Raw genomic sequence first — 24224 nt, 5'->3', positions numbered from 1 at the left:
TGATCCGATGTTTGGTTCTGAAGATACCCATTGTATTATGTCCATTGCTAATCTGGAAATGGCTGTCTTTGCCCAATGGAGGCGGGACCTGCATCCATTTCGTGAAGTCGGCTATTTACATAATATCAATGGAGCCTTATACAACGGGTGTCTCTGGAACCGAAGCGCGGATTGAGGTAAGTGATAGCATGGTTCACCCACACTAGAGCCCTGTGTACTGGGTTTAGTGTGGGAGAACCCGCTTTCAGTTTGGTCAGTGCATTAGGCATCACCACATGTGCTCTCTGTATAGAATATTCTCAAATCATGACCAATTAGTGGTATTAGAGGACTGTGGTTGGGAAACACTGACCTAGGACAACATCCTTTATTGAGGCTGTAAACTAGACAATAAGCCAACTGCTGTAGCTTCCAGCCAATTCAAAAAGTGATCACATGTTAAATGTGTACATATGTACAACCCCTTTACGGTAGGTGATGTAGTGTGGGATCATTCTGATCACCATAGCTGGCTTCATGCACACGTGATAAATAATAAGACATAAGGGAAGAACACTTAAAGGGGTACTCCCACCCTAGACATCTTATACCCTATCCAAAGGATACGGGATAAGATGTCTGATCGCGGGGGTCCCGCCGCTGGGGACCCCCGCATTATTGCATGCGGCACCCACCTGGTTTTTCACCGGAACCGCTGGAAGGTCTGAGCCCCTCCCATAGACTTGCATTGAGGGGACGGGCGTGACGTCACACGGGGGCGGAGTCCTGACGTCACAGACTTCCGTTCCCGGAGTCACGACTCAGACCCTTCAGCGGTTCTGGTGAAAAACCAGGTGGGTGCTGCATGCAATAATGCGGGGGTCCCCAGCGGCGGGACCCCCGCGATCAGACATCTTATCCCCTATCCTTTGGATAGGAGATAAGATGTCTAGGGTGGGAGTACCCCTTTAAATCCTCATTCTTGCAGCAGTAAACACAAAATGTTCCCTTCCTTTAGATCTGTCTTCACACATTCATTCTGAGACTGACAGACATAAAAACAATAGGAGAAAGACAGTCAGACTAATGGCAGCGAGTGGGAGACGGCAGGACTCTTATCGTGGAGTGCGAGCAGCTCAAATGCCATGTAAACAACAATGCCATAATCAATGTATCAAGGCCGCACACACTAAAGCAGTAGTCGGGTGTCTATAGTCTTGGGTAGAGGCCAAAAGGTATTACATACAGTGCCAAATAATACATAGGAAGCCATCTCATTTTAGGTAATTTTTCAAGATAAGCTGTCACGTGTACATTATTTCTTGATATTGTATATGACTGTCACTAGTAAAAAAAAAATTCATTTAGTGGGTGAAATGTAGTCTACTAGGGACTAGGTTCGGTCCATTTACAAGTGGTCCATTTTTTGTTAAAATATGATGTGTTTTATGTACATTTTGGAAAGCTTCTCGGACATCTCAGGCATACTCCTGACAGAGGTAAGACTTTGCGGTAAGCAATATGACAATGTCCAGTGCTGCTTGCCTCTCTCAAGTTTGCAAAACGTGATTCTTAATAAGAAGTTGTGCAAAACTTGTTCAAAGTCCGCAAGCAGTGATCCTAGACATAGCTGTTGACCTATGAGCATGTAGTCACGTGGCCCTATGTGCTTCCGCAGCATTTCTTATATATCTGAGAACTAAAAAAAGAACAACTTGTTTACACCGGAGACGCCTAGAAGAAAGTGGGAGGAAGGCTGCAAAACAGGACTGAAACGCAGGAAACACTTCTCAGTGGTTGATCTCTCCCATGACTATTCATTCCCCTTTCTCCCACAAATGTAAAAATATAACAGATTGCTAAATGTATGAGCGAGACACACACAGGAGTAACCTGCCTGCACAGTGCGGACACCTCCCAGCTACAGCAGCCGGGGAGTTATGCACTGATCATTGTTATCTATATAATCCTGGAGAATTACTTTAAAGTAGAACTAATGCCATAATTCTTGGACTTGCGGTAATAATCATTTTCAGAATATACCATAATGTCACCCATAAAACTCTCGAAACCAACTGAAAGCTCCCCAGTATCGGGACAGCAGAAGGGGTTAATAGGGGTAGCTGCTAAGTTGGGAGTACACAGGGGCTGTCAGGACTGCTCCCACTCCCCTCCTGTACATGCCATATACTTAAAAAATCCTGGAATTTTGTTCACTCACGTCTATCCCCCAGGGTCTTGTCTATCAAAGCTACTGGATTTGTTTCTCTCGCTCCCTTTGCAACTTTATGCATGGACAGAAGAGAGCAAATCCAACAGCTACATTACTAGAGAATATAGCAAAATACAGACAAATAAGAGGAAGAAGAAATGGTTGTGGTTATATTTGTCAGGTTAATTCCTTCCTGCCGCAGAGCTTAAATTTTTTTTTTCGTTTCTAGTTTTTATCACCTTGCCTTTTAAGACCCATCAACAGAGGCGTATGACAGCATAATTTTTGCAGGACAAGTTATAGTTTTTATGGGCACCTTTTAATCTACTGCAATATCCTCCTCTGTGGCCTTCCATCAAATGCTCCCCTCCAATCCATCCTCAATGCTGCTGCCTCACTAATCTACCCCCCCCCCCCCCTCGCTCCTGCTTTGCCTCTCCCCTCAGCCAATCCCTTTGTTGTCTACCTATTGCCTGGCACATTCAGTTTCATCTGTTCACCATGACCTACAAGGCCGACAACATCCTGTACCCTCTGTACATCTCTGACTTTATCTCCCGATACCGCCCTTCCCGTAATCTTCAATCTGCTCAAGATCTCCGCCTGTGCTCTCCCCTCCTCTGCACCTCACAAAACCATCTCCATAACGTCTCCTGTGCTTCCCCCAAACACTGAAACTCCCTACCCCAACACATCTGCCTCTTACCCACCCCTGTTGGCATACAGAGGATGAGGATCTGCTAACAAAGTAACCAATGATGTGCGGGCATCAGACTCTGCAGAGAAGATGGAGCTGAAAGTAGACAAGGACCAGATGAAGAAGAAAAGTAAAGACAACAAAGAAGACGTCTCCTGTCAGTCATTATACAATTGTGTTTTCTCCTGACTGTCCCATCAGAGCTGGAGTCACTTGTAATTTCTGCAGGGATGATGGGTGACAATGTACCTCAATCTGTGGCTCTCCAGCTGTTACAAAACTACAACTCCCATAAGGCCTGAAGCTTTGCAACAGCTGGAGAGCCACTTAAACCGAGATGATTTTAATGTATGCAGCTCATTTTATTTTAATGGGTGTCTGACTGCTGCTACCCCCCACTGTAAATAAAAATGGCTGCATAGTCTAATATCCTCGGGCCTATTTTTGCTCCCAGTCTAGCCCTGGAAGTGTATTATAGGTATTTCCCAACCTTTAAAGGGTACCTTTCATCAAAAAAAAACTTTTGATATATTATAGATTAATGTATGCAGAATAACTTTTCAATTGCATGTTATTAAAAAATATGCTATGTTAATTTTTCACTTTGAAAAAATGACCACTAGGGGTCTCCCTACCAGTCCTGCCTGCAAGCCCTTTTAATAGACTTCAGACTCATGCTGGAGTCCTAAATCTCAGACTGCAGCCAGGACACAGACAAGCTCAGCTGGCAGCTCTGAATCTGAGGGCATGCAGTAAGGCAGAGTCAGACCTCTAGTGGTTATTTTTTCAAAGTGGAATATTAAATAGAAAGAAGAATATATATTTTTTTTATAACATGCAATTGGAAAGTTATTCTGCATACATTAATCTATAATATATCAAACGTTTTTTTGATGAAAGGTACCCTTTAACTTTACAGTTGCTTCACAACTACAGCTCCCATCATACTCTTCTGTCTGCATGATGGGAGTTGTAGTTTTGCAACAGCTGGAGAGTTCACATGGGGGGCAGGCATAGTGGCATAGTTTATATGGGGGAGGGGGATGCATCATAGTGGCATAGGGGCATGGTGTTTGACAGCATTATATTTAGGTACACAGGTACACTTAAATAATGTTTTAAAACAGGCAGCACCTATATCTGGCATGACACTGCGGCCACTAGGTGTGAACCAGGTCTTAGCTTGGACCTTCACCGGATGTCAGACCTGGAAAGCGGACCCCTACTAAAAGTAGTTGAGTACCCCTGGTTTAGAGGTTTTCGATCTTGGCATCCAAATGGTTAAACAGCCGGGATCTGTGAACAGCAGCCGCAATGTACATAATAGGCTCAGCTCTTGAGCTCGCTTCATACATCCTGCAGATATACATGTCTGTCTAATGTCCAAAAGAGGTAACAATAGAAAAATGTTACAAAACTCATGCTCCCTCCAAGTCTCCTCATGGTCTTTATTGACAGGCAGCTGTGTATACATGACTGAAAACCATGAGCCTACTGTATACCTTCATTCTTCCTATTAGCCAAATAGCACAATATTTTTGTGTTGTTTTGGCTAATAGGAGTATGGATCTGTAATACGCTGCATTTACATGCAGTAGAACATTCAGCTGAAGTGTCAGCTTTAATAGCCGGGCTATTGTAGACGAGGATAAACCCTACTTCAGCATTTATCTAACCATTTCCAGATAAGATACTAAGCAATGCTTCTGAGTGAATGCAGTTAAGATTGCCAGAGATGATGAAGTCGATGGTGATAAGATGGTAAATTGTAGGCCTCGTCTGAGGAGAACATCAATACACATTTGCAAATATGACAGCAAGTGAAGCAATACGAAGCAATTACAGGCCTCTGTTACTGTCATCCTGTAGCCAATATTATCCTCGATAAAGAAATACACAAGGCTGTGATGGATCCCCCCCACCCCAATGATATTGTGCTACTTTCTACTACCAAGGTAAAGGAATTCTTTTTGGGGCACAAACTGGACAAAAATCATAGAAACACAGGCACAGCACTGTATTATGTCTAGTGCAGCATCAAAATTATTATAAAAACACCAAAGAGAAAATGTGGCAAATTCTGCCACCTCAGGACCTACACTAGCTGGAACACAGCAGATCAGTTTTTAGTAGTAAAAGGGTATTACCATCTCATCTATAGTTTAAACTTATAGAGCATGTCATGTTATTTTTGTAATTACATTTATTTAGCACATTTGCCTTCCTTCTCCTGATATTTCTGCTCCTTTTCTCCCCTCCCCAGCTCATTGCCTGGGTTACAGACCTTCACTCTAGAAGAGGTTATCGGGTTGGTGTGTGAATGTGTGTTTTGTACTATATATACATTTATACTATATATATATTTTGTACTATATATACACAAACACACACATACACACACAAAACAGCCACACCCAACCACCGCTTCTAGAGTGGAATAGTGGTCTGTAACCTAGGCCACAAGCTGTCAACCAGGGTGGAAAGGAGCAGAAATATCAGGTGAAAGATGCAAATCTGCTAAATGAATGTATTTGCAAACACATTTCATTTGACATGCCCTACAAGTTTAAAGGGGTATTTCAGTAGTGAATGAACTTTAAACTAGTATATCTGCAATCATGCCATACAAAAATGTATTACGACTGGCAATATAGGCACATTAAGACTGGTGCTATGTTAAAGGAAATCTGTCACCAGTGTCACCTGCACTAACCTGTCGGAACAGACAGGTAGTGCAGGTGACACTGATGACAATGGTACTTACCTGTCCCGTTCCGTGCAAGGGTTCCCCAGTAATCTTTTCTGTTAGCTTCAGCTCCGGGCGTGGCTTGGGGCACGGGCAGAGCTTAGTGACTTCACCACTGCTGTTCTCTAGCAGTAGGGTCCAGCAGAGAACAGCAGCGGTGACGTCACTAAGCTCCGCCCATGCCCCAAGCCGCTGCTGCTCTCTGTGCGGCCTGCTGCTAGAGAACAGCAGCGGTGACGCCACTAAGCTCCGCCCGTGCCCCAAGGCAGGCCAGGAGCTGAAGCTAACGGAGAAGATTACCGGAGATCCCCGAACGGAACGGGACAAGGTAAGTACCGTTGTCATCAGTGTCACCTGCACTACCTGTCTGTACTGACAGGTTAGTGCAGGTGACACTGGTAACAGATTTTCTTTAAATACACTACAACAGCCACTGTTATCTATGTACTAAAGCTGGTACTACTGTACTTGTACAATAGAGGATACTAGAATATCTAAGATCACATTATAACATAATTTACACATTTTTTTCTGGTGTTTAATTCTATCCCAGTAACAATGTCTTTCATTCTTAGGACATCTGACTTACCTGGATGAGTCATGGTGACAGTATCTTCATTGGAATTGTTGTTATAGATGACCACGGCGGTGGCGTTATGGGACGCGGCTCTGAGGATTTTCTCTTTGAATGTGCAATTTCCGCGTTGCAGGAGAGCAATCCAGTGCTTGGTGTTCGGAGGCACAGGGAAGCGTATGTGCGAGTCGCAACCCTGTCTGTCCGGAGCTGCCGAAAAAGAAGGAAAAAGTCAATAAGGCAAGTAAAAAAAACTTGTTACAATGAATATATTTATACTAATTCGGCAAAAAGGAGTTAAGAAATTTTGTGATGCGCGCTCTCTCTCTCTATATATATTTCATATATATATATATATATATATATATATATATTTATTTCAAGTATCGATCTATCCATCTATTATGGACAAAGGTATGTGGACTACGATGAATCATATATGAATCTTAATAATTAGGTTTAGGTGTTTCAGCCAAACCCACTTATATATATATATATATATATATATAAAGCAAAGCACACGCTACGTCACCTCTATAGACATACATTGGTAATAGCATGGGTTGTACTAAAGAGCTCAGCAACATGACCTGGGCTGTGATTGGCTGATGCTGCATTCCTCTCTCTCATCTATATTCACTGCTTCTCTAACCATCTGACCTGCTTAGCCTAAGGCAGATCCTACCTGCAGCTCTGACAGGAAACAAGCACAGGGGGTGATGGTCTGTGTAGTTTTCTGCAGCTCTCAGTTCCCTGCAGGAAGCACCTGGATTTTCAAAGGCTGTTTATGTGGGCTATGGAGGTCCGATTTTAAAACAAATCAGCTGGGATGCCTTGTGGAGTCATGGTGAGCATATAGCTTATAAATCTCCTTTAAAGGCCTGGAACTGCATTTCAGGAAGATAAAGTTAATGCTATAGCATCCAAAGACATTTTGGACGAATGTATGCTTCAACTGTTTTGGGATGGCCCTTAACAAAACTGTGTCCCAGTTCACAATACAAGGTCCACAGTGACGTGGTGTGATGGGTTTAGAAGGGAGAAACCGGACCCCAGCACTGTCTGTCCAGAGCAGATAACTAAGAACATAAATGTAGAAAAAATATAAAGGGGTGTCATTAAAATATAACATTTATTCCTTCATTGGCCTGTGCGATTAATACATATCAATTCTGTTTCCATGTTTTTTAGCTGCTATGCCAGGACAATGTTTACATCCTAATTCCCACAATCTTCACAAATTCTGTTTACCACCCATATTCCTATCCTATAGTGTGTTTCCATACTATGTATTGGATTATTTAAAAAGTGTATATATATTAATTGGAGCATATACATATACTGTCTCTGGTGCACTCTACAGACAGCCCATTATGGGAATTTAATTTATTTATAGCTGGCCACCAGCACTACTCCCCTCCTGTGATTTTATCTGTCTTGTGTCATGTGTGTTTTTTATGGGTTTCATTGGGGTTTCTCATTTTCTGTGTGTGATGAATTTTCAATAAAGATTGTCAAAATTGTACCACATACCGTATTTTGTTTTTTGGTCTCATTGTTTGGGGTCCTTTGTAGGTATATATGTTTATGTTTCAGGATTTCAATACTCCAATATTCCAGAATTGGCGTAATGAGGATATTTTTAGAATAAAGAACTATTACTATACACTCCTGATAGATATGCGGTGTGCATTTATTCTAGAGAGCACTATAGAATTTGACAAGATCAATTGCACGCGTTCCCGACGCGTTTCTGTCCGCATGCTATAATGCAAGGCGCATGGGGACATCCTCAGGGGAACCTGGTGTCGCCAGAATAATAGTTCAATACTAATTCTTAAAACAAGAGTGCATCTTTATAGTTTAAATGTACACTCCATAAATGTGGATACAATAACATTGCACTGCTGTTATAAATCATCTGCGCAGGAACATCCCGATGCCAGGAAGAATAACCCCTGCAGAAAGCAGACAATAGGAAATAGAGTAAACAACCTTACCACATCAGTCATATTCCGAGTATTTAGTTCATATCATACAAACATAGTTTGCATGGAGAACCCTATAATAGATGTAACGCCGAGCGCTCCGGGTCCCGCTCCTCCCCCGGAGCGCTCACGGCGTCCTGTTCATCCTTGCAGAGCACTAGTCAGACTCGCTGACCGGGAGCACTGCTCTGTGTCCCCCGGCGGGGATGCGATCCGCGCGGCGGAACGTGCCTGCCCGCGGGTCGCCTCCCAATCTTCTCACCTACCCCGTCCTCCTGCTCAGTCCCGGCGCACGCGGCCCCGCTCTCTAGGGGGCGCGCGCGCCGGGTCTCTCAGATTTAAAGGGCCAGTGCACCATTAATGGGTGCCTGGCCCAATCAGTTCCTATTCACTCCCTGCACATAAAAACCCACTTCCCCTTCCTGTCCTTGCCGGATCTTGTTGCCCTAGTGCCAGTGAAAGTGTTTACGTGTGCCTATTGCCTGTTTATCCAGACCCTTTGCCGTTGCCCCTGACTACGAACCGTTCCGGCCTGCCCAGACCTTCTGCTACTTCCGACCTTGCCTTTGCCTAGTCCTAGTGTACCGCGCCTGTCTCAGCAATCAGTGAGGTTGAGTCGCTATCAGGTGGAACGACCTGGGGGTTACCTGCCGCAGCAAGTTCATCTGCTTTGCGGCGGGCTCTGGTGAATACCAGTAACCCCTTAGATTCCGTTCCCCTGGTACGGCCCACGCCATCACCTCACTGATACAGAGGATCCACTTCAGTGTTCTTCCTGCTACCAACCCGGACCCTGACAATAGATAACTAGCAATAACCTCATGGAACAGTAAAAGTCCAACCTGTCCTTGTTTTTCTCCATGAACTAGTAACAGATTGTAATACTGAAAACAGCTTTGTTCATTGCAGCTTGACTATGACACTATGACTGATTCAGAGCTAGTGTTACACCTCTCAAACTGGCTTCCTCCTTTGCTCCTAATACATAGGAAATTGAGATAGTGACGACCGAAATTGTGCAATCACCCTAGTGCTACAAAAAAATAAATGCTCAAGAAAGCAGTCTACTGCAGACCCTGGGAAAGAAGAAAGGCCCTGACCTATTTCCCAACTCTCCAACCCAAAAGTCCCTGCAAAGGTCAGTGACAAGAGGACATTTTCTTGCCAAAGCTTAAATCTAATTTTCCTATTTCATGTTCACATGAATCATGTCAGGCATAATTTAATAAAAAGCATGTAATGGAGTTTTGAGGGATAGGGGAAATTCTTAAAAATTCAGGGAGTAAATAATCCATACATACGTGCTCCATATTTTTAAGCATACGCACTCCAGACTTAAAAGCAAACACTCCATATTTTCACACATATGCGCTCCACACCTACATGCTCCATAATTACAAGCATACGCGCTCCAGACTTAAAAGCATACGCGCTCCAGACTTAAAAGCATACGCGCTCCAGACTTAAAAGCATACGCGCTCCAGACTTAAAAGCATACGCGCTCCAGACTTAAAAGCATACGCGCTCCAGACTTAAAAGCATACGCGCTCCAGACTTAAAAGCATACGCGCTCCAGACTTAAAAGCATACGCGCTCCAGACTTAAAAGCATACGCGCTCCAGACTTAAAAGCATACGCGCTCCAGACTTAAAAGCATACGCGCTCCAGACTTAAAAGCATACGCGCTCCAGACTTAAAAGCATACGCGCTCCAGACTTAAAAGCATACGCGCTCCAGACTTAAAAGCAAACACACTCCATATTTTCACGCATATGCGCTCCACACCTACATGCTCCATAATTACAAGCATACACGCTCCAGACTTACAAGCATACAAACTTTTTAATCTTCACTAGAAACCTACATTTGGATTAAGAGAACTTGTGAAGCTAGGCAAGAGCAGCCATATTTAAGCCCTACAATGATAATATACTAAAGAATAGTGCATGAAAAATTATTCTGCCCAGTTTGTTAGTATAACTTAATATAGAGTGAAGCCTCTTAGAGAAGACCAAGCAAAATTGCATAAAAAAGTGGTCTATTATGGAGGTGGTCGTCTCAAAGTGTATGGTAATTATCTAAACACCAAAGAAAAGATCCCTGAAGGTTCCAGGGCATACATTCATAAACAACCTTTAAGGGGCAACCCCCTGACGGGGAAAGCCCTTGCTAGAAACCCCCGTAAAATGTTGGTATTTATTATATACTATTTAAAAATTGTACCCTCCACATACAAATGTTAAAATTGTCAGCGGTATATTACTGGTTAATCTGGGAGAAAAATTTAGCTTCTCCTCTCTGGGATTAAAGGGAAACTCCGGAGGAAAACTTTTTTTTTTTTTTTACATCAACTGGTCCCAGAAAGTTAAACAGATTTGTACTTATTTTACCCTTCCAGTACTTATTAGCAGCTGTATGCTACAGAGGAAATTCATTTCTTTTTTAATTTCTTTTTTGTCTTGTCCACAGTGCTCTCTGCTGACACCTGTTGCCTGTATCAGGAACTGTCCAGAGCAGGAGAAAATCCCTATAGCAAACCTATGCTGCTCTGGACAGTTCCTGACATGGACAGAGGTGTCAGCAGAGAGCACTGTGGACAAGACAAAAAAGAAATTAAAAAAAGGAAAAGAATTTCCTCTGTAGCATACAGCTGCTAATAAGTACTGAAAGGATTGAGATTTTTAAATAGAAGTAATTAATAAATCTGTTTAACTTTCTGGCACCAGTTAATAAAAAAAAAAAAAGTTTACCGCCGGAGTACCCCTTTAAGTTGCTGACTTTATTCACACAATGTTTATTCTTGTGCGCTCCTGGCTGTGCAATGGATATGACAGCAGTTTACCCCTGCTCATACGTACCGCTATACCACTGGATTAAAACATGAAGGGATAGCCTCCCCAAGCAGGTATAGCGGTACATACGAGCAGGGATAAAACTGCTGTCATATCCAGTGCGCAGCCAGGAGCGCACAAGAATAAACATTCTGTGAATTAAGTCAACACCTTAATCCCAGAAAGGAGAAGCAAAATTATTCTCCCAGATTAACCAGTTATATACCACTGACAATTTTAACAATTGTATGTGGAGGGTACAACTTTTAAATAGTATATAATAAATATCAACATTTTACGGAGCGTTTCGAGTAAGGGTTTTCCCCGCCAGGGGGTTACCCTTTAAAGGTTGTTTATAAAAGTGTATAGTAGACTGAAAATCCGTCACATAAAATATTGTCCGGAGAAGGACCTGGTCTTCTCAAGGTTTTTTGTTACTACAATATAATAAGAACGATCATATATGTATTCCAGATCAGCTTCTAAGCAGAAGTACTCAACATAGTCTGTTACCAATAAGAGACATCTATGGACAGAGAAGTATGCTGTAGATACGCAGTTCCGGGTGCCGGGCAGGTGAATTTTTCCGCCCTTAGCCCGGCTTCGGGCAAGCAGAGCCGGAACTGAAAAGCGCGGCGGTGCTCAGCAATCTGTATGGAGCGGGCTCCGGACTTGTGCCCGCTCCATACTCTACAATGCAGCGGCAAGTATACAAAAATCAATAATCTGGTTGTCTAATATTATAGTTCCATAAAAAAGCATTTTGTTAAAAGGCATAAAATGGTGCTTTACAAAGTAAAGAATATAAGAAAGTGTGACAATAATGAAAGAAAATTGTAACTGCTGACAACACCTATTGAAAATCTTGCATCGACATAAAAAAAAAAAATTTGCACTTTCTATAAACATACACTTCAGTACATATAATACAGCGCTTTGTTCTTTCTACCTGTCTTAAATGCATCGCCTTGGAGAGAAGGGAGCAAAATATCAAAAAATTCACTTTACAATTAGATCATGCTGATTCAGTGAGGGAGAAGAAAGACGCCTCTTCTTTTGTAGCTCGTCCTTTAGTAGTGATTAAAGGGAATTGAATGTTATGGGCAGCGGTGACTAAAGAGACAATTTGTTTCGCTATTTGATGTACGGATATTCAATTAACTGTCAAATGACAACACGGCCACTTAGGAAATAAATGTTATTTCAGTCTCAGGCAATCTCCGACTTCACAGAGGAACAAGAAACTCAATGTCCTCGCCGTGAATCAAAACAGATAGAACGTGAGGAAAAGGAGGACAGATGATCTTTAGCTTTATTGTAATCTCAAAAAGACCGACTTATAGGGATACTCTGGGCAAAAGTGGAAAATACAGCTATTACTGCCTACATGGCCCACACCAAGCTGGCTTGGGCAGTGATTGCCTTGACCCACCTCAAGAAAAGGATTGTAGTGAACGGCACATACCAACTTTTTGTGGTGTGGTGCAGGTCTCTTGGTGGGTTTAGGTCTCCCACAATTTAATGTAATAGAAGACAGCACTCATCATTTGGATGCAGTTTGGTTTATGTATGTGTATGTATATATATATATATATATATATATATATATATATATATATATATACATAATAGTTTATTGAGGCTTGCTAAACTCTCTCCGTTGGGTTGAAATGTTGCAATTAAATGAGAACACCGATACTGTTCTACACAAGTACAGCGATTGTGTATCTCCGAATCTCTCAAAGACAGTGCATGGAGGGGGCATGTTGACCACCACCGCGCCGTGCATGAGGATAGCTGGTGTTCTGAAATCTTCTGAGATTGCGGGGGGTCCCAGAAGTTGGACTACCCGTGATCAGACACTTGTCCTCTATCCTGTGGATAGGGGATAGAAAGAAAAGTACCTCTTTAAAGGATAGGGGATAAGATGCTTGATCGTGGGGGGGTCTTGCCACTGGGACCCCCACAATCTCCTGGCCATTACCACGGCATCATAAACACCAAAGCTTGGAGCTTCCATGTTCCTCACACAATGCCAGCTCCATTTATGTCTAGGAGAGGAGGCGTGACAGCTTGTACATAGTCTCCTACCATAGAAATGAATGGAGGGGGCGTGGAGGCTGTGTTCGCCCGTCATCCGGCATGGATTGGAGTTCACTCCGTGCACCGGATGACTGGTGTGCCACACTAGAGATCCCGGGGGGCCCCAGCAGCTGACCCCCATGATCAGACATCTTATCCCCTTTGCTTTGAATAGGGGATAAGATGTTGAGGACCGGAGTACCCCTTTAAAGCAATGCAGCCCTATTGTATCCTGTTATCAGCCACAATAAGCTCCCAAAAAAAGCTGGCTGGAGAATCATCTCCCTTGACGACTACTTTATCTCATCTAACCTCCAGAAACACTTACATACATACATATTGCATATATGAGCTGCAGACCTTAGATTTAGACCTTTGTGTTTGAACAAGTGTAGTTCACCTGACATTACAATAAGTACTTTCCCTCGCATGATTTATTAACACTAAACCACTACAAGCACAGATCTATAATCCATAAGTATAGATGATGTCCATCTCCTACACCTCACTTCAACCTCCCTTCTCTTCTCTCTTGGTCTACATTATTTAGTTGACTCTCAATGCCTTATAATAGTTATACTACGCTGTGTTTTTGAAAATAAAAATGTTAATATCCTCAATCTCTTACTCAACAGGTTTATTAGCCATCACCATCCTTGCTTAGGACAGTGATCTCGTATGTGTGGAAAAGCTACCTATCCAGGAATGGGTGTGCAAAATTTGTCTACAGATCTATAAGCCTTTGTGGACTGGCCATTGATTCTACATTATTAATGGGCCTTGTCTTCCTTATTCTCACGTTCAGTCCAAAAGCCATGTTTTATTCAACTAAAAGACAGGATGCAGCATGACTTACCACACAGGGAGAGGCAGGGAGGCAGTGAATTCTGGGCTATTATATATAACTACAGGAAGAGAGAGGGACACAGTTTCGACTCCCAAGATCACCATACATGTGCACTCTCAACCAAGCTTCAATGGGGGAGATTTAACAAAACATGTGCAGAAGAAAAGTTGACCAGTTGCCCATAGCAACCAGCTTCTTTCATTTTTAACAAGGCCCCTGAAAAAGAAAAGAAGCAATCTGATTGGTTCTGATCAGAAGTTCTGCAGCACCCGTAGCCCACTGGCTTTCAGCGCTTGCAGGGGGAGGTGACAGCTACCGTTCTCCGTTCTGCGTCCGCGGCTCACAGGAGGAAAAGGAGATCAGCGCCTGTGGGTAACATGATTAGTCCCCCGATGTGGGGACATTGTTACAGCTGATAGTTCATTCATTCGGTTGGGGGGGGGGGGGGGGAGCAGGACAGCGCCCGAGGGTCATATATGATTAGTTCCCCAGCGCACAATTAATTCGAGAGGGGGGTGGGGGGGGAGTGTATGGTGGTAAGGGGGAAATATGTGGAAAAAAAATACCATGGTCATACCACCCAGCACTACCATGTAGTATTGGATTGCTTCCTATTGCACAATGCTGACTCAAGTATCCAGCTTTCTTGAGGTACCGTTCTAGCATCGCTCCGATCACCCCCAGAGGATCTCTATGCCCTAAATGAGGCTACACAAGTTACATGTAGCGCATCCACAGCGTATTTCACACTGTGGATGTGCTGACAGCAGGCACAAGAGCAAGCTCCCTGCTGCGACTGGGTAGCTCTGTGTGTCCGCTCTAGGATCGGACAAACAGAGCTACCCAGCCGAAACAGGGAGCTTGCTCTTGTGTCTGCCCTCGGCGCATCTGCAGTGTGAAATACACTGTGGATGCACTACATGTGACCCTACCCTAAAGGGGTTTAGGCTAGATTGACACGGATTAGTTTCGTCAGACAAATACATCTGATCTATAGCTTTAACGTATAGCTTTAAAAAAAAAAAAAAAAAAATTATTTAAGTTTTGCATTTTAATTAAAACACCACCAACAAGGTGGAACAAGGTAGAACATACACAAAGGAATACGTAGGTCCCAGAGACCGGCTCTAGCACAGTCACAGAGATTCAGAATATGCAAAAATATTCTCCAGTAAAACAGAAGGGCACATATGAGACCCAACCGTAGGAAGCCCAACACAGACAGACAAACTCACACACACACAAGCACTCATCCCGGTAACCCCAACCCTCCCCTACATCTGACGTATAGCTATGACTGATGGCACTTAGCGGCATCCGCCATACATAGGGTTACCATGTTAAAAAGAGGTATAACCACACAGTATACTTTTTTTTACATTACAGCCAAATAACGTAACGCTGTAGTTTGCCAAATCAGGAATGAAAGCCAAAATTTGTTACATGGCCCCCAATGGTTAAATGGGGTTCTATGGATGCACTAGGACTATCCTACTGCTTGATTACTGCTAAACACAGTGTGAAGCTAGCCTTATCAAAGCTTTAAAACTGACAGCTTATCCTCAGGGTAGGTTAGCAATATTACATTGGTGGGAATTTGACTCCCCTTCACACAGCTTAATCGATAGGGTGCCAGGGGTGGGGCCTATTATTATTGGCCCATCAATTTTAAATGCCCAGAACACCTTTAAGCACACCAAGCTGTCACTGGGACTGTTGCTATGCGTCAACACATAACAAAAGGGGGAAACGATAACCGAGATAGATCTGAAGCAATTGAAGTAAAAGAAAAATAATGTTTCTAGAATTTTCCCCCTAATGACTTGTAAAGCGATTTACTCAATTAACACAAAGTAGAGGGGAATGAAACCATTACGATTGCGATACAAGTCATCTTCCTGTCCAGATCCGCCTGGTGGAAAACGTTAGAACTGGGAAGGACAAGAATAATGGCAGAGCATTAAAACCCCAGTCATGTCCAACCTACAGCTGCTGTCTGTTCTCTCTCACTTGGCAATTTCTAATTTTCAGGCTGAGTGCTGGAGTTAACATACCATTTTTCCTACCAGCCAAGCAGCACGATCTGTGAAATAAATTATGGCTGGCCTTCTTTCAGGACGATCAATTATCTACATTTTTCCTGTACGCATTAAAAATATTATTCAAAAGAAAAGAAACGGGAATGAAACGTGCATGAAAAAAAAAAGAAAAGAAAAGGGAAAAAAAAAAAAGAGAGGGCCTGGCGGAGGCAGGGAAATATGTCAGGAGAGGGAACTGGCACGGGGAGAAAAATAGAACAATATATATTTAAGTTACACAGCAAGGCAAATGGCGCTGGCTTTGGAAGAAAGGTGGCACATTTTTCTACTGATATACAAAAAAAATATGTAATTAAAAAAATAATAAGAGTCCCAAACAATGTTTGTTTCTTATGTTATTGCAAATCCAATAATAAAAAAAATTATAATAGTAAAAATAATAAAGAGTTATTTTAAACTGTGCCCCTTTCTCCCTCAAACTGCAGAAATAGAATGAGCATTGTTTTCTATTGATAGAGAAAAAAAAAAGGGCCTGAGGGTCCACAGCTGAGCACTGTGCCCATTTGTTTCCGGCTCTCCTTGGAAACCCAAACATGCTGAGACTTCCTATAAATCCCTACACTGATTGAGTCACTATCTAAGGAAAGTCATGCAAAGCGTCAATGAACAAGGACGATGCCCAGCTGAGCACTTCTCCCCAATGGGCAGTGGTCTCAAACTATGGCCCTCCAGATGTTGCAAAACTTCAACTCCAAGCCCGGACAGCCATTAGCCGTCACAATAGGGTTGGGCAGATAAAAAATAATTGGGCAGTTAAAATTCAAAATAGCCCCACCCTTCTCTCCTCGAACATCATATGCCAAGAGGCTTCCGTACACTTTGGACAGTCACTTCTTACAGCAGGCACTAGACAGAAAAAGGTGTTTAGTGTTGTGGGAAAATCTTTAGTATAACTTGTAACTTTTTTATTTAAATCCTTGCTCTTCCAATGCTTAGGAGTCCAGTGGGCGGTCCTAGTAAGTGACTGACAACTATCTTTGTGTACATGCTCATACAGGTAAGGTGGTTAATTACTGCATGAGACCGCCCACTGGACTCTTAAGTACCTGTCATCAAATAACATTTTCTAAACTAACTCAGGTTATGTTCCCTAACTACTCCTTAAAAAACGTCAGAGCTTTAAAAAGCTGTGCATCATACCTTTATTCTTGCTCAGTGCAATCTCTCAGCAGGAGAAAGCAGGCATTTCCCAGCAGGCATGACATCAATGAAGCTTGCTGGGGGACCACTTCCGCCCTCACATGTTTACAGTGCTGTGATTAATAGAAGACCTCAGGCTCTGTGCAGCTTTCAGTGAGCCTCTTTGCAGCTTTCAGTGAGGCTCTCTGCAGCTGTCAATCAAGCTCAGTGCAGCCAGAAGCACTTCCTGAGTTTGGTCTCCTGCTAGGCCAGGAAGAGACCAAACCTGTCTGACCTAGTGGCTGTTTTTTCTATTACATTTTAAACATATTTATGTTGATCATTTTAAATGCAAGAGAATCGGAAAGTGTCTGCTCATTACACAAGGAACACTATATTAAAAGCTTTATTTGGTGATACTCTTTATCCATACAAAAAGCAGGGATTTTCAGCAAAAAGTTACACTTTATAGTAAGTATTTTCCCACAAGCCATATATGAATCTGCTCAGCTCCGCTTGCTCTATAACATCATGCAGGTATATTAGTATGTATAAAAACAAAGTCACTAAATGTCAAAATGTAAATTAAAATATGAAATAAGCGTCCCACAAGCACCATGTTCCCGGTTCAGGTACCGGACCGACCCTATGAAGAGACACCTACGAGAATTAATAGGCAACATTTTAGAGGACTCCTCTTCAAACACATTTTGCTGCATAGCACTTCATTTCTTCCTAAAACACTGACGGCTCGATGCATATTTACCGAGGGATGATTTATAGAGCTGTAAAAATCAAGTGTGAAATATTAAAGAGGAAAGTAGGAAAAATCAGTGTAAACTCGCACGGCGGAGTGATCAATTGTATTTACAGAAACCTGTAATGAATTCTAACAAGAATGAGGCGCAGTTCATTTTTATCCCGACTAGAAGACATTTATGGAAGCTGCTCTACATGGCTTGGGGAACGCAGTATTATACAGCGTATAAGACTAAATACATCAAAACAAATGAATGGAGTCAATGGCATTATAAAGAACTAGCTTCCATGTGTCCAGCAACCCAGGGAATTCATTATAGGGGATGCAAAATCCAAGACTCCGCGTGTCTGTGGTTCATGGACGGACCTGAGAGCCGGAGCACTGTTACACAGAGTAAGTAATGTGTTATTAGCGGCGGAATTATTTAGCACAATAAAGGAATGCATAAGGTAATATTCTTATTTTGTAACATTGTTGCATGCTCCTTTGAAACACCATGACCCCTATTCTAATTGTTACACATCCACACCGTCTATTTGGTGTAGGATTCTATTGTGGCACTTGTAGTCCGCTGCAGGCATCCTCCATTGTATGCATTTTTATGCCGGGGATCGCTCCTAGCAACGGACTACAAGGGCAGGATCTGCTCCCCCAGTATAAATGCACAACCGCATTTGGTTGAGCACCTCCAGCAATTTGAGACCACGTTTTTTGTTGTTGTTTGAAACACCATGACCCCTAAATCAAAGGGATGTACTTTTGGCAGTTCTCCAGGCCGATGACGCTCCTGGCCACCTAATGTGAAGGAAACTGCAATACAGCTCCATTCAAGTGAATTAAGCAGTGATGTAATCCTTTGTATAGCAGGTTGCTGTAGCATCCAGAATAAATTGGTGAAGGAGTCTCAATGCTAAATTAGGGCAGTGTCCCCTTTATTCTGAACATTTCCCATTATAGGAGAAATTGGCATATGGCAGCACCAATTAGAAAGTGCTACTAAGAAGTGGGAAACACTTATTTAAACCTGTCTGACCCAGTTCTGAAACCACCAAAAACATACTTGTTTTGTGTGTCTGTGGAATTCTTCTTATTTCAGATAATCACTGTGCTTCCTGGTTGAGCAGTTGCTGAGTACTACAATTCCCAGAATACATTGCTTTCCCACAGATCATCATAGTCCTTCCTCACAAACTCCTGTCGGTTCCTTACCCAGAACTGCTGCAGAACATTGCTTTACCCAGCAGACTGTCTCTCTAAACAGCAAGACTGCAAAAGCTGCTGCATTCATCCCCTGTCTGCTCCTCTGCCTGGGGAATTTTTCTGCACAAGTTAGCATTCTGTAAAAAAATCTCATTCTCTCTAAATATCCCAATATATATATATATATATTTTTTTTTTTTATTGGCCCTGAATCCAGCAGCCGTATTGCTAAATTGTAGTGTGAATGCAGCCTTATACAGGCTGTGCACTTACTATTTTACATTGTAGCAGAGTGTCATTTCTTCAATGTTGTTACGTGAAAAGATACAATAAATATTTACAAAAATTTAATGGGTGGACTCACTTCTGTGAGATACTGTATCTATTAGCCAGACATTCGGCGGCCTACAGCTACCAGAAAATGCAACTTTGTGCAATTCGGGGGGGGGGCAAGATAAGGACTGTAAACTCCATCATGCACATTAGCTAGAAGCGCTCATTCATCACAGTGTCTCCAGTCAATGTTTGAGAGCACGTTCATTGGAGACTAATGTCATTCTTGAACTCTCATCGTTTCTTAAGTAGATTATGCTACGGTAATTGTCTTATAAAAACTACTTGTAGCTTCTTCATTGCCCTTTAATGCAAATTACATTAGGGCTCCTTCAAGAGTTCATGAGAAGAAAGGTCTGTCATATAGGTCTAAAGGCAGTCTTTTCCAACCAGCATGCCCCCAAGATGTTGCAAAACTACAATTCCCAGCATGCACGGACAGCTGAAGGCTCTCCGAGAATTCTGAAAGTTGTAGTTTTGCAACAGCTGGAGGTACGCTGGTTGGGAAACCCTAAGTAATAGCTCCGAAAATGTTCTGTTTTCTGAACACCAGGGGTAAGTAATTATTCGTTAATCTGAAGGATTCCCTGATGGATTATTACACGTAAAATACAAGATTTTATCATATTTACGGATATCCAAGACTTCAGGATACCCAGTCCAGTTTCCAATAAGTGAAAACAATGACAGACACAGACAGATCAATATCCATGCTATATTTATTAGGCTCCCTTCACACTACCATTTTGCCCAGTAGTGTGACGGCCGTAAGAAGACAACTCTTTCTCCCACTATCTTCCAGCGGAATAACGGGAGTCATAACGGACGTTAGAGGAATCCCGCTCAAGTGAATGTGATCCTCTTTGTCCGTTAAGACTCCCAATAGGCTCCATTACACAATACCCATGCATGATTACTTATAGAACATCCACGTTATCATAGCCTACATAATATCCATACTAGAATAACCTACACACTATCCATACAATTATAACCTACACACTATCCATACAATTATATCCTACACACTATCCATACAATTATAACCTACACACTATCCATACAATTATATCCTGCACACTAACCATACAATTATAACCTACACACTATCCATACAATTATATACTACACACTATCCATACAATTATATCCTACACACTATCCATACAATTATATCCTACACACTATCCATACAATTATAACCTACACACTATCCATTCAATTATAACCTACACACTATCCATACAATTATAACCTACACACTATCCATACAATTATATCCTACACACTATCCATACAATTATATCCTACACACTATGTATACAATTATATCCTACACACTATCCATACAATTATAACCTACACACTATCCATACAATTATATCCTACACACTATCCATACAATTATATCCTACACACTATCCATACAATTATATCCTACACACTATGTATACAATTATAACCTACACACTATCCATACAATTATAACCTACACACTATCCATACAATTATATCCTACACACTATGTATACAATTATAACCTACACACTATCCATACAATTATAACCTACACACTATCCATACAATTATAACCTACACACTATCCATACAATTATAACCTACACACTATCCATACAATTATATCCTACACACTATCCATACAACCTACACAATATCAGGGGGGTGTGCGGAAATAGCCAATAACTTATACCGGAATATCGGTACAGAGTATCGGTATCGGCCCTAAAAAATCGATATCGGTCGATCCCTAATACATACTATTATTTTCTATACTATATAATATGCTCAATGAGGGAGATTTATCAATACCTGTCCAGAGAAAAGTTGACCAGTTGCCCATAGCAACCAATCAGATTTATTTTTCATTTCTAAAGGCCTTTGCAAAAATGAAAGGAAGATAGGTTGCTATGGGAAACTGGTCAACTTTTTCTCTACACAGGTTTTGATAAATATCCCACAATATCTGTACTTTTATTACTCATACAATACTTGTACTATAATAACATATTCAATATCCTTACTATTATTATAATAGAGGAAGACAAACTAACAAAAACAAATAAAATTAAGATAAATCTGTTTATTTCGATCCATATTTCACATATTACATAAATTTATAGCTGCGCTTTTGAACAAAGCATTAACATGTCACCATGGTAACCGGCTTCTAAAAGAATTCCTAAAATGTAACAAACTGTACCATATAGAAAAGAACATACAATTTTGATTTAGTGTCATTTCCTTTTTTTTGCTGATCCTTAAAAAAATTCAAGAGATACTGGAATGTGGCAATAGGCATTTATTCTGTCCCCCATGTGGTTCAGTCTGGTATGTAAATGGTTAAAGAAGATGTATTCATAAAGACGAATGAAAAGAGGTTGGTGTGGAGGAGAGGACTAAGATCTGGGTGTGTAAATGTAGCCCCATACAGAAGGCTTGTGGGGGGTCCTGTAAGGCAGTAGAAGTGAGATGCCATGTACTAGAGTCCTATTATTATAGACATTGGCAGCAGGCCAATGCGCTGGAATGCCCAATGTCACTACTCTATTGTTATTTAACCCCAAGTGTCTGACTGCTTTGTCCTATCCTTAGAAGCTCAGCTTATGGTAGATCGGTAGAAACCTATACACTCTGTTATACATAGATAACTGCATATAGATGACGGCAGTAGATGTGTATATACAGAGACTCTAGCAATGTGAATGGTGCACCTATAGCAGTGATGGTGAACCTATAGCAGTGATGGCGAACCTGTGGCACGCCGAGCCCCCTCTGTGGGGGTTCGCCATCAGCCCATTCGGGACATCCCCGTGTCCCGAAAGATCTTTTCGGGACACAAGGATGTCCCGGTTACCTTTCTGCGGCCCCTCGTTAACAATAAAAACGCAGGGGCCGCCAGTAGGTAGCGCACGCAGGGACGTCACTGACATGTCATCTTCATTGTTCCGACCACCGCTCCTCCGGACCCGGGACCTACTGCTATGGCCTGTAGGCCATAGCAGTAGATTGTGACTCCTGACTGGAGGAGCGGTGGACAGAGCACTGTGAGGCAGTAAACAGGCATAAAGCCTCCAGCCATACAGTGTATATGGCTGAAGGCTGTATGTCTGTGGGGGAGCTATGCTGCACCCCTAATGTGGGGGGGGGGGGCTATGCTGCACCCCTAATGTGGGGGGGGGGGGGACTATGCTGCCAACCTAATGTGGGGGGAACTATACTGCCAACCTAATGTGGGGGGAACTATACTGCCAACCTAATGTGGGGGGAACTATACTGCCAACCTAATGTGGGGGAACTATACTGCCAATCTAATGTGGGGGAACTATACTGCCAACCTAATGTGGGGGGGGGGGGGGAACTATACTGCCAACCTAATGTGGGGGGGGGGAACTATACTGCCAACCTAATGTGGGGGAACTATACTGCCAACCTAATGTGGGGGAACTATACTGCCAACCTAATGTGGGGGAACTATACTGCCAACCTAATGTGGGGGGAGGGGAACTATACTGCCAACCTAATGTGGGGGAACTGTGCTGCCAATCTAATGTAGGGGAGCTATAAACTATCAATTAAAAAAAAACAAGTTTGGATCATTGAACTCTGTTCTTTTAAAACAAAAGATCTAAATGAGTTATGGCTACTGTATGAGTAGTTTTTTTTCTAAACTTAAACCTCAGTATTCTGATTTATTTGCTGTGCGGGCACTTTGAGGGAAAAAAAGTTGTCGTGCATTACGGTTTGGGCACTCGGGCTCAAAAAGGTTCGCCATCACTGCCCTATAGTATAAATATTACAGGACTTGGGCAGAAAACTTCATCTTTGCCCCAGGCGAAGGAAAGTTGAGACTTGTTTTTTTCTTCATGGTCTTTTCCCTAATCCATCCTTTCAATTTTATAAATATCCCATAAGGTATCTTCCCACAATATACATTTATACTTCCCAACCTAGTGTATACTCACAGGCCTGTACCATTTCTATACAGCAGTTAAAGGGTACTCTCATCTCAATAAGTTATGTCCTACCCACAAAATAGGGAACAACAAGTTGATCAATGGGGTTCCAACCAGTGATGAAATTTTCCCCGTAATACACAAGTGTATTGCCAGTGCTCTATTCATTCTTTTTAGGGCCAATAAACATTGAAATGTGCGAAACAGGATTTTCCCAAGAATTACCGAGTATTTACTACCTCACATCTTTCCTTCAATCCTGACCATTTTTCCAGTCTTTGCCAATGAAGAACATGCCCACAGCATAAAGCTGCCACCACCATGCTTCAATGTGAGAATGGAGTTCTTGGTGGGTTTGCACTTCAATGTTTCCCATGATGGCCAAAAGTTCACATTGTCTCTCATCTGACCAGTAAGTGTCTGCCACACCCCGTTTGCCACACTTTTTTTTCTTTTCTTTTTTTCTCTAAGCAAAGGCTTTTTTCCAGTCATTCTACGATAACATCACACTGTTGAGTGTGTGAATTTAACCGGTACTGTGAACATCTCCAATGTGAATCTTTGGAGCTCATCCAGTGTTACCGTTGTTGTCCTTGTTTAATCTTTGATAATGCCCCTTTTTGCCGTCTGTGAGCCTGGGAGGGAGGCATTTCCTCATCAGGTTTGTAGTTGTGCCATATTCCTTTTATTTTGTTATAAAGGCTCTAATGGTGCGTCGCAGGTTCTTTGCAGATTGGAATATTTCTTATGACCCAACTCCTATCTGCTTCTTCACGACTTTGG

The 24224-nt window shown here is 42.2% G+C and overlaps 1 protein-coding gene across 5 annotated transcripts in view; it reads right to left on the bottom strand.

Annotated features, from left to right (window-relative positions):
• The window catches only part of RNF130 (ring finger protein 130), a 220168-nt gene that overhangs the window by 149020 nt on the left and 46924 nt on the right, over window positions 1-24224 (bottom strand). For all 5 annotated transcript variants that reach the window (XM_056516991.1, XM_056516995.1, XM_056516990.1 and 2 more), the window contains exon 2: window positions 6224-6418. In XM_056516991.1, coding sequence (XP_056372966.1) covers window positions 6224-6418 — 195 coding nt within the window. The remainder of the gene's footprint in view (window positions 1-6223; window positions 6419-24224) is intronic.

The sequence above is a fragment of the Hyla sarda genome, chromosome 4 (assembly GCF_029499605.1).
Source record: "Hyla sarda isolate aHylSar1 chromosome 4, aHylSar1.hap1, whole genome shotgun sequence".
In the NCBI taxonomy this organism is placed as follows: domain Eukaryota; kingdom Metazoa; phylum Chordata; class Amphibia; order Anura; family Hylidae; genus Hyla; species Hyla sarda.
Note: the sequence above shows the minus strand (reverse complement) of the source record. Positions and strands in the feature narration are given on the sequence as shown.